The 12,030-nt window shown below is 39.8% G+C and overlaps 1 protein-coding gene across 16 annotated transcripts in view; it reads right to left on the bottom strand.

Annotated features, from left to right (window-relative positions):
* Positions 1-11,680, bottom strand: part of cacna1da (calcium channel, voltage-dependent, L type, alpha 1D subunit, a) — a 76,455-nt gene extending 64,775 nt beyond the window's left edge. For 13 of the 16 annotated variants that reach the window (XM_008409708.2, XM_008409713.2, XM_008409710.2 and 10 more), the window contains exons 1-3: positions 11,401-11,680; positions 5,103-5,541; positions 2,983-3,088 (exon numbers count right to left, since the gene is read on the bottom strand). In XM_008409708.2, coding sequence (XP_008407930.1) covers positions 2,983-3,088; positions 5,103-5,395 — 399 coding nt within the window. In that variant the 5' untranslated portion in view covers positions 5,396-5,541; positions 11,401-11,680. The remainder of the gene's footprint in view (positions 1-2,982; positions 3,089-5,102; positions 5,542-11,400) is intronic. The other 3 variants (XM_008409719.2, XM_008409716.2, XM_008409718.2) reach the window with 1 other exon arrangement.
* Between the last annotated feature and the right edge of the window lie 350 nt (positions 11,681-12,030).

A 12,030-nucleotide genomic window follows, 5' to 3' on the forward strand; every position in this document is an offset into this window, starting at 1 on the left:
GGGTGCATCCATAAATCCAATCTGACACTTCTATTTAGAGGAGGAGTATACCTGTTCATTAGGAAAGAGTAACAAATACAACAAATGAGAGCCGTAACAGCTTCAGAGGACAGGCGCAGCAGCGCGATGATTAACAGGTGAATGCTTGGGTGAGATTAAAAACGCAGCTTGCTTGCTAACACGCCTTTATGAATCTACCAAGGTCCCTACAATTACTGGCACTGCAACTTATACGTTTTAAAAGAAAATGCTTTAATGGCATTTATTATTTGTGTTATTATTGTAGTATTATCGGTTTTGTTGTTATCACTACTTAACTGAGCCAAAATGTGCTTACAAACGGCTGAAACACTTAGTTCCTTTTAATCAAGATTTAAAAAATCCCTGTTGAGAGTTGCTTGACGTGTACTGATGATTTTAATGATGGAACAAAATGTAATGTCTGTTACTGTTTATTTTTTATTAATTTTTTTTAATGTCGTACAAAGATTAAATAGATTTAACTTTTCTTTGTTTCCAATTTTGTAACTTTCTTTATTTTCCTATTTGAAGAAGGAAAATAAACAAAGGAGTGTTTATTAATTGTAATCTTTATCACCATTTCTTTCAAACCTTCTTAGGTTCAACTTCTTTCCACCATAGAATGGACATTTGAGTCCACAAGAACTACAATACACATGGAGACAACTGCTTCAGCAATATTCGCCAGCTAGTTGCTGGTATAAGATAAACACAGATTTGTAATCAATTCGTCTGAAATAGTAAGAAGAACTTTGTTTTACAGTGACTTTACTCTCTCACACAGCAGTGTGAAGTCACTTCTGTTCCCAATTTAAATAACGAGAGGCAAGGAGCAAACATTTTAACGCTGTTCTTATCTTTCAAGTTTTTATTTTTGGTTGTGAACCAGCTTGAATTTGTACCAGCGGATAAAAATAGACTGTTTTTATGTGTTTATGTGGCAAAAATGATGTCTTTCGGACTGAATTCACAACTAAACTTGACAGAAATCTGACTATCATTCTGTCACAGGCAATGTCCCAGATGGACCAGCATTCCCTGATGAACCAGTGATGTGTAAACAGACACCCAGATGTCACCCTCCAGGAGGTCACAGTGAGAAGCAATACTCCTTCCTTCATTAACGCCAGGCACACTTTTAAAACACATCACATACATGTTTACATCTTCCTCTCAGTCATTTACAGCAAAGTGGTAACCTTTGTCTGAGGTTTAAATGCCTCAAAATGCATCAATCAAAAACAGTCGACTGTCTGCAGACATGCTGTACACACTTCTCATTAATCATTGAACAGTGAGCTTGGTTTTGCTCTTGTAAGCACCGCAGTCTGTGCGTCTCTCTGCCTTCTGGAGAGCACGCTTATCCTCAGCAGTGGAAGAATGCTTACAACACTACATCACCCACAATTCATCATTCAGACATAAATGCACCCTGTGCACAGAGTGGTGCAATGGTGAGCAGTTGCTAAAAATAGAAAGGCAAATAAAAAAAAAAAGAAAAAACTTCACAGGCGGACCGGGAAATGATAAAGCATCGGTTCAAAGTGTTTCTCTGGGTAGGCAAAACAAATCTGCATATTAAAGCTACATACTGAAAACACAGATCGCATGCATGGTCCAGTTGTTGCTTATAAAGCTCCAGCTACTTATCGGCACACAACATGAGACTGCAATCAAAATACCACAGAGGAAAGCAGTAACTGTAAAAGTGCTGACACCCCTTCACCTGGACCATAGTTTACCACTTGACAACCAAAAACGTCAATGAATTTGAATGTTTTTGATGAGATATACCAACACAAAGTAGAACATTATTATGAAGTGGAGGGAAATTGAGAATTAGTTTTTAGACCCTCTAAACAATTACTTCAGGCCCTGAACTCTGACATCCTTAAATTAACATCCAGGGCAGTTTATTTTCTCCAGAAGTCATCGACTCAGAAAATTGTGTCCACTTGTGTGCAATTTAAGACCAGAATAAATCCAGCTGTTCTGTGAAGGCCTCAAAGGTTTGTTTAAGAACATTAGTGAAAAAACAGCATCATAAAGACCAACAGATAATAGATACAGCTGTGAAGAAGTTTAAGGAAGGATCAAGTTATAAGGCTTAATCAAACTTAATCAAATAGTTTTCTTTGAGCATCACAAAAAATGTTCAATTCTTCATTCAAAAATGTGAAGAGTCTGACTGAACTGCAAACCTACAAAGTCATGGCTCAAAAATAAACCTGTCAGAGCGCAATGAGAACACTAATGAGAGAACGCCACAGCTGAGAGTGGAGAGTCTGAGAGGGACACTATTAGATGCTCACTACAGAAATCTTTTCTTTTAGGAATAGTGGAAAAAAGAAACCTAAAGTTGAAGTTCTAATCTATATGCAAAGGGCCTCATGAGATAAAAACTGATAATGCAGATCATCTTGAACACACCATCCCCATAGCGACACGACGTTGGCAGCATCATGCTGGGGAGTTGCTTTCCTTCAGCAGTGACGGGGAAGCTGGTCAGAGTTGACAGGAAACTGAACGGAGCTAAGTCCAGAACAATAATAAAAGAAAACCTGCTAGCTGTGTCTAAATTACTCATCAGACCATATTTATGTTTTATAATTGACAAGTTAAAAAGCCAAATGTAAATCTATGGCACAGCTTAAAAGCTGCTCACTATACATCTGCTGATATGACTGAGCTTGAGCAATTTTGCTAATGAGTTGAAGGGGTGTGAATACTTTTGCCAGTGACAGACAAGATTTTTGGAGATCAAGTATTTCTTCTCTCCTCATCATGTCACAACAAAAACACTAGTCGTGTATCTCACAAATACTGTACCACATAATTTATGGAAAACATAAAACTTCAAATCAAAAGGAAGTTTTTAGAACTCCATGGATGTGAGAGCAGCTCCGTAGCAGCAGACGCTAAATAAATAAGCCGCTTCTAAGACAGATACAGACTACTCACCAAATCGTGGTTTGTGGAGTTGGAATCGTCTTCAGGAAAAGGGACGTAGACAGCTAAGGCCATACAGTTGGCAAAAATGGCAATTAATATAAAGATATCAAATGGCCTGAGAGTGAAAGTTAAGGAAATCACTGAAGAAAATTACATAGAGACAATATTTTAACAACATAATAATAATAAAACAAACTTCTCCTGGACTTATATTTTGCTAATAGTGTGGTTTTAATCTTGAATTGCAGTGGCTAAGTTTGATCTGTTTACGCAACATTTTAATAAACGGCTTTATTTGGTTTAGAAAATTAAACTGAAATTAGTCTTAGGTCGATAATGTGCTGACTCAATGTGCAATATAAGAACAACAGTGTATATTTAGAAATATGAGTCATCTCATATTCCCCAAAATCAAATGATTAATGACTCAGAACGTAAAAAAAATAGGTCTTTAAGTTTGTAAAAAGAAAGAAAGAAAGAAAGAAAGAAAGAAAGAAAGAAAGAAAGAAAGAAAGAAAGAAAGAAAGAAAGAAAGAAAGAAAGAAAGAAAGAAAGAAGGAAAGTGATTACAGAATGTGAGTTTAAAGCTAATGCAGTGGACCCAGAATGTAGTATTGACTTAATTTCAGCCTGAGCTGAAAGCATAGTTATAATATGAAGACAGCATGTAATTTATCAAAAGGCACAATATTCACCTCAAATAGTCAGCACTAAATGTGAACGTAGCATCACATTTTCAACATAAAATCATACAGCAGATAAATGTCATTAGAAAATATACATAAAAAAAAATCTGTTAAGTACTGAACAAGCTTCACTGATGTACTGTATGCTTTCTATCCGGGACGAACGAGGACACCTGATACAGCTACAGCTGCATCTGTGTTGGTTGTAAATCCCCAGGAGACATCCACGTTCTCCACACAAACAAAACATAAAACTGTAGTTAAATATGTACCTTACGCATGGTAATCTCCTTTGTAACATTTTATGACATTTCCTGATGGAACCATCTGTTTACTAACAAACCCACCACAATTGTATTGAGACGCTTTAATCTACAGGATGTCACTGCAGCAGCAGTTCTAGATTAAGGACGCAGTGACTTTGACTTTGTCTTTATGGGGGATAAAATGGTGCTATTGTTGTTTAGAGCAGTTTCCTCACCAAAATGACCTAAAGCTGAAAAATACACAGCATGGGTAAAAAGAGGCTTCAAACTCTTCTTCTCTTCTGTGGTGACATTGCGACCCCAAGATGACCCTCTTTGGGTTTTGGGGACTTTTTTACATTCTAACGGGACGGTTCTTTACCTGAAGTACCAATGAATATGAGGAGAGCAATTATTGAAGATAAAAGTCAACACTCTTTCCTTTCTGTTTTATTTCTTTTCATATTTTGTTGCTTACAATATAAACTAAAAATACAATTGATAAGAAAACAAAATATTTTGTGAACTAGGACTAAGTTATTAATCACGTTTTTATTTACATTTCAATTTGATTCATTTTTCAAGCTTATTTGATTTTGTCATGAATGAAAGTATTTGTGTTAATCGTAAATTATTGTGATATAATTATTGACAAACAGAATTGTAACTGCACTAAAAAAAAAGATTATTTCAACCAACTTAAAAAATTACTTTCATTTGTTACAGCTAATTTGACTAGTTCTGCTGAAGCTATAGTTCTAATTTCAGATTTATTACTTAAGCAAAAATAATAATCAAATTAGCTGCGACAAATTAGAGTAATTTTTTAAAAGTTGGTTCAAAGAGACATCTTTTCAGTGTAGTCTCTATATTATTTATCTAACTTTAGTTTTTTCTAATTTAGAAAAGCCACAACTATTTAATGACTGTTTTACCTCTACAATAGAGAAATAAAGCTGAAAAGCGTGTGCATGTCATAAGGTTAATAATGTTGCAAAACCTTAAAAGTGGCCCACCAGAGAGCCTTGTGTAGATGTTAATTTCTTACTTAATCGCCAGACGCTTTCTGTTTGAAAAAGCTGATCACCAAAGTGGTTTGACTGTAAGATTAGCTTTTTCATCCTGGCAGCTCACTAATTAAACTGGGAATTTTGAGCTTCAACCTCACCAATCATCACAAAGCCACAGTAAAGGATACTTCCACTCCACCACACTGATGCAGGCCCTGCGTAAGGGGTTGTTGAGTTTGAGGCAGAAAAGAGCCCTCGGTGGCCGGCTGTTGGCGTTGCTGCCTTGCTTCTTGCTTTTGGCATACTGCTGCCGCTTCTTCTGAGCCAACGCACCTACCGGTATGGTGGAGGATGTCGGGGCAGGTGGGGCGGGCGGGGGCGGCGCCGGGGCTGGGGCCGGAGTAGGGGCCGGTGCTGGGGCAGGGGTTGAGATGGGAGGGGCTTCTGGGGCTGGTTCTGGGGCAGGCCCGTTGGCGCTCATGGTGTGGGCGTGGCTCTTTGAGGAGCATCCAGCAGCATGGATCTGCCAGGGCAGACGAAGAGGCGAGTGAAGGGCAGAGTGGTCTGACCGATGAGCTGGCTCGTCACCAGGGTGAGCGACTCTGATGCTGCTGGCATAATTTGCCTCTGAAAGAAAATAGGTGAGAGAAATTTTAGATTTTAGATTTTTTTTCCCCCCAAAGGCAGCAAATGTCTGCCTGTGGGAAATATTTCAGCTTGTGTGTCATTTATCTACAAAACTGTGCGATCCAATCAAAATACATGACATGCAGTAATAAGCAAAAAAATAAATAACATTTAAATATTTATTAAAAACTGAATACACTCCGTGATTATAAGTTTGTAGAACCCCCTTCAGCAGCAATAACTTGAAGTAGCAATTTTTTGTATTTGTTTAGACACAATTTTCTTAAGATATCACCACATTCAGGTTCACATACAACACCTCGAATCTTTTTGTTCCGTCATTCTGTTGCTGTATTTTGGAATCATTGTCTTGTTGCATGACCCAGTTTCAGCTGAACTTTGACTGTTGGACACATGGTCTCAAATCCAAATACTTTCACCACTGTCCTTGGCAGCTAGTGAGAAGATTTTTTGCTGGTATGGTGGGACTGATCTTCTCCAAACATGGACATGCCTTAAGGCAGAAAATCTTCACTTTGGTCTCATCTGTCCATAAGACATTCTTTTTGTAGTTAACATTCAGATGTTATGTACATTTAAGCCGTGCTGCCATAATGTATCTAGAGGAAGAAGCTTTCTTCTGACAACCCCTATTTTTAGGTCAGAACAGATCATTTTCCACCTGGCCTGAATTAACACCAACTAACATGTTTTCAGGTACTTTGCCTTATGAAATGAATGGTCTTGCTCCTCTACATCTAATAATTATCAGATACATCTAATAATTATCAGATACCCTTATAACAAGAAAAGTGGACAACATGGATAGTCTCAGAGTTTCAGAGCTTCTGATGCAAAATATGTGAAGATTTATCTGAGTTTCGGAAATGTAATATTCCACCTTCCCCCTCAGTTGGCTTGCTGGGTAACTTAGAAGGGGTCCTCATGACTTAAAAAAAATACAAATACTCTTAATATTAGCCAGTACAGAAACCTTTTAGTGGACCATACAGCCTCTGCCTCCATATCAAATCAGTCTCTCTGGGCTCCTTCGATCGGCTCCATCGCCTCGTTGGATGGTTTCATCCTGTGGAGCATTGTTGCTGGTGTTAGACGCTGTCTGGGTTTAATGCATCTCAAGGATTTCTGGGGGTTCAGCCACCAGGTTGGAGCAACCTTTGGTGGCTTTGGGAAGTGACTCTGACTTTTGCATGCAAATCTTTAAGGGGGTCTGTGCCAGTGGACATAGGTGTTTTGTAGCAGTGCATGTGGTGGTGCCCAGGCCTGGCCCGAGGGTCTTTGGTTAATTGGCAGATCTTGGGGCCTCTTAAGCTGGCATAGAGGTTCTTGTCATTGCATTGGTGTTGCACTCTCATTTAGGGAGTGTATTCTGCAAATGATGTAGGGAGGGTCTAATGTGTTTTCTGTTCTGAGACCTGACCAAATGTTAGAGTAGCTACAAATCTCCCTCTGGAGCACGGAGCCCAAAGGATTGGGTGGATACCCTTGATCTCGATGCGGCCCACTGGTGCTGTTACCATGTACCCTGGGGTGGATGGCCTAGGGCCATTATTGTAGTCAAGACCAGCTAACTCGAGACCGAGGTTCTGTACAGTCAGGCTCACCTCTGGTCCCTGAATCTACTGCCAATGCTAAAATGCATGTAGACATTGAGAATTCTGAATGTTTCGGTGCCAGCAAAGCTTGTGTGTTCGTCACTGCATCTCATTCTTCATGTGGAAAAACCTTATATAAACACGCGCTCATAGGTCACACACAGATGTTCACTCAGGTATGAATTCAAGTTTTCACAGATAGATTTCACAGACAAGGAGCTGTGGCTGCCATTAGCCAGGGGTGAAAGTAAGGGGGTACGGCAGGGTACTGCGTACCCCTAAAAGATTTAACGGGGGTACGCAGTACCTGCAAGAGAGGGGAGCGGCTGTCTGCTGTAAAAAATCAACGGGTTCACTGTGCAGTCGTGACTGTACCCATTATTCAGCCATGAGTGATTCGTTTTCAAGAACGATCTAAAACATGACTTAATCAGTTAATAAGTAACTTTTTTCCCATTTCATATTGTTTCTGAACTGTTTGTGCTTTGTAGAGCAGCGGCGCAATGTCGATCGCGGAAGGTTTTGAGTCGATCTCGACATTAGGTGACAAACTGAACGCAGCCAGGTCGCTGAGAGCAGCACTTCCTCCTCTGGCTCGCTTAAAACGTTCGTAACTTTATTAAAGAACAACAAAAAAAACATAACGTCAACATAACGTGCTCAAATTAATGACCCAACAACAATAATAATCTCAGTGATTATTGTGTCAACAAGGTGTTGCGCAATTCTGTGCGTTTCGGTTCCATTACCAAAATAACTAGCAGAGCAGGAGTTTAACATTAACTAAGCCGTGTTCAGGAGAGGCTTATTAATGATCGCAAAATAAATATCAAGCCTGAAAACCTAATATCGTAACGGACTGAATGTTATGTTTTTAAAGTAATCTCGAGTCGGCTTGTGGAGCGCAAGAGGTTGCCATGGCAAAGGGTGTGCTTAAATGACAGACAGAGTAAAAGGGTGCGAGTGATTTAGAGTTGATCATCTGTTCGGGTTGTTTTACCTTTGTTTTGCTGTGGCGCATCACAGCCGCTGTAATTTCTGATCGTTCAATAAACAACAAACTTGGACTAATTGCCTTGTTCTTTGTAAGTAGCTATAAGTCATTTACAACAAACATCAAATACGGTAAATATGTTTCATTAAGTATTTAACAAACAAATGGCTTCTACCGTGATAATTATGTGAGATTAAATTAATTGTCTAATATAAAAAAATTGTTTGGTGCTCTCGGGCTCAGAGTCTGAGAGGCTTTTGCTTTATCAAACAAATTATTTTTTTTGCCTCTTATTTAGTGGAAATATTGATGTTGATGAGACTTTCTCCAAAATAATAACCTTTTTCAATCTTCATAGCACCACTGTTGAAAATGAGGAGCTAACATTCACAAATGACATTAAAATAAAATCCAGTCCAACATCTGGTTTGAGGTGATTCCTCTGGAACCTGTTGGAGGAAAAATATCCCAACTTCAGAAGATGTGCTTTTAACTTAACAGAGATCTGTGGTTCCTCCTATCAGTATGAGAGTCAGGGTGAGGAGGCGCCATGTTAGGAAGAGAAGTGGAAGCTGCAGGATCTTCAGAACAAACAGGTCATGATGCTAGGCTACTGATTATCCCTCTGACAGGACACATGATCAATAGAATCAGTTTAAAAGATAAAATGAATGGTTACATGCCAGACATGGAAAACTGGGATGCACTCCATGCCATGATGTTCATAATTTAGGTCTCATGGCATCTCAAGGTGTCAACATTGCAGCCAGTGGGCTGAGGGAGGAAATACAGCTTTATTTTGTAGCAATTCAAGAGCTACCCAGCTTTTATTGCTTCGCAAAAAAAATCATCGGCACAGAAACTCCAAAGCACACAAAGAAGCAATATATACATATACACTGCTCAAAAAAATAAAGGGAACACTTTAACATTTAAGTGAACACGAAGTGTTCCCTTTATTTTTTTGAGCAGTGTACAATACATATATATACTATATAAAACTACTTTCACCCCTGCCATTAACTGCATATTGTATTAACTCTTACCTACTGCCTTGAAGTGACGTTGTTGTCATTGTTCATATATTGTTTTTTGTTGTGGTTTCTTAGTTGTCTGTTTTTTCTCTCTCTCTCTCTCTCTGTCTCTCTCTCTCTCTCGCTCTCTCTCTCTCTCTCTCCCTTTACACAGCAGTAAAAGCAGATAACATGCTTTTTTGCAATCTCCATGTCCTTCCTCCTCTCCTCTATTCTTATTTCCCTTTCACTTCAACTTTCTACCCCACCTCTCTTCACTTATTTTCATAAAAAAAAAAATCAAAATAATTTAAGCAATTTAATATGTTTTATTCATTAGCAGCAAGATATTCCTGGGATCAAATTGTAGCATCGGGTCTTTTTGCATTTTTGCATGTTTTCCCATTTTTGTGAGCTCTCTTGTTAGGTTAGCTGATCTCTCTAATTTATCCGTAGGTATGAGTGTGTCTGTGCATGATTGTTTGTCCTTTGTGTCTCTACTTTGTCTTGTGATAGACCAGTCTACATTGTTTTTGACAGCTGCAGGTAGGAACTGGAAACAGGATGTCTATTGTTCAGATTCCAGACCTGATTCATTGCTCGTCTGTCTGGTTTTGGATGCCTGTGCACCTGAATCAAATTTTTGTTCTTACTTTTTACTTTTGGACAATTCCTATGCCTACTATGCATAATCATGATAACAAAGTATTGTTTTTATAACTGGGAGCAGCTGAAAAGGATCTCAAAAACTCAAATAATACCTGAACTGCTACCCCGAATCTAAGAAGGGGTAGTAGAGCGAGAAGGAGGAAGACTCTACATACTTTTTGTTTGTATGTTTGTTTGAAATTACTCAGTCTTAAGGTCATTGATCAATGATAATTGTATATAATTTTATATTTTTGCCTATTGAACAAAAAGATTGAGGCATGATCAAAAGGTGTCTTTGTTTAACTTTGGGCCAAACATTTTTGAAACATTTATTATTTTAGCTTAATGTACAATAAATCTACTCAACATATCAACAAAAAAGCTAGTCCAAGTTGGCTGAGAGGCAATAGGAGCTGTTCGTAGCACAACACTGGTTAATACTGACCTACAATTAATCAGAAATATCTGATATTATGAAGGATATGATAGTTCATCAGACACAAGTGTCAGTGCAAAAAAAAAAAGTCTTCTGTTGCTGATTCAAACATGGTGAGCTAAAGAAAAAAAAAAATACAAAACAGCATATGTTTAGACAAACAAGTGCAAAGAGGAATGATTGCATAATCTGACCACATGTGAAATGCATCCCTCTGCTGTGTCTTTTTTAATGTAAGCGGACAAACAGAGGTTCATCTTTCAGAACTACAACCAATATGGCAGATTGGTTTTGGCTCGACTCTCTGGGTCTAGCCGTGGTGAGGGAGAAAAGCCGAAGCAGATGCTTTAATGCAGCGACAACGCAAACAAATAAACAAAGCGTGTGAAAATTGAGAGCTGCCACTCTGAGGCGTTACTCGGTCGTGTCAGTTGTATAAGTCCTTGAACTGCGAGCAGGCCCCGCAGAGGAAGAAACCGAAAAGGTCACATTGCAGAGATGCTCCGAGAAGAATTAATCTTCTTATTGCCAACAAAAAATGCAATATGAGTGTCGGACGGCTGCAGAGCAGGGCTGCAACTGCAACATCTCTGCTAAACCACTTACATATATCCTTTGTGTTGCGCTTTGCACGTAGCCGTGTCCACACAGCGAGATGTGAGTGTGAACAATGCATTTCTGGTGTCATTTCACGAGGATTTTCATTTCAAATGCTGCACCGAGATCGGTGATGGAAATGAGCACTGACATTTCCATGAGCGATTCGTGACAAACTAACCCATCACAAAGCGTCCTTATGTTTCTCCTTGGACCCCCACCAAGGTAAGACATGGTACAAATACCCCCCTCCCTACCCCCGTCTTCAAAAACAGATGCGAAATGACAGCCTGACTTCAGGGCTGAAAAACTGAGCAACGCAGCCGTCAGATGGTCCTGCACAAACAGCTGGCAACCTCGTTACAACCAGCCCTCAATCAGATCCACTCAGGGCTAATAGTGCGGCCACAGACGCATGTCGCTGTTTTCTGATAACGCGACGGATCCGCTCCAGCGAGACAAAACTGTCCTCCGACTAAACCCCAACATATTGAAACCCGCAGATAAACGCAGCCATGCTAAAAAGGGGCTAACTTCACTTCAGAGCCATACCTTTTCAATTGAAGACTTCGCAAATCCGCCGCGGTCCTCTCCGCTCGGGCTTCAAGCAGGGCGAGGAACACTTGCAAATCCTAAAACAAAATAAAATAAATCATCGGCTCCCCCCATCCGGAGCTGCAGAGACACGCACACCGAGTCTGTGCATTTAATTAGGCTCCTCCATGGTGACTGTGGAGAGCTGGAGACAGAAGTGTGCGCACCAGACTACAGAGCATCCTTGTCCGCTGACTGTTTATCGTCACGGCGCCAGTGAACAGCCGATGCGATCGTTCATCAGAGAGTGAGCTCTCCACCTCTTCCTCCTCCTCCTCCTCCTCCTCCTCCTCCTCTGCCTCCTCCTACACCTCCTTACTCTCCTAGGCCAGATAGAGCTACCTGCGGGTCACTCATCAGGATACAGACTGGATTTATTAAATCATCATTCCATATTTGGGAGCTTATTTTGTGGAGTGCAAGAGTTGAAAGCTTTTTCTAATCTGCACAGCAGTTTTGAGTCTTTTGCAGCCTCTAATGGGTTTTCTTACAGGACTGCCCGGTACTTAGGTCCATCCATCTACTATCAGCAACTTTGACCAGCTTTCCCACATCATGATTCTGTGACAACCATGCGATGTATTTGTT

This window comes from Poecilia reticulata, linkage group LG5 (assembly GCF_000633615.1).
Source record: "Poecilia reticulata strain Guanapo linkage group LG5, Guppy_female_1.0+MT, whole genome shotgun sequence".
NCBI classification, from domain to species: Eukaryota; Metazoa; Chordata; class Actinopteri; order Cyprinodontiformes; family Poeciliidae; genus Poecilia; species Poecilia reticulata.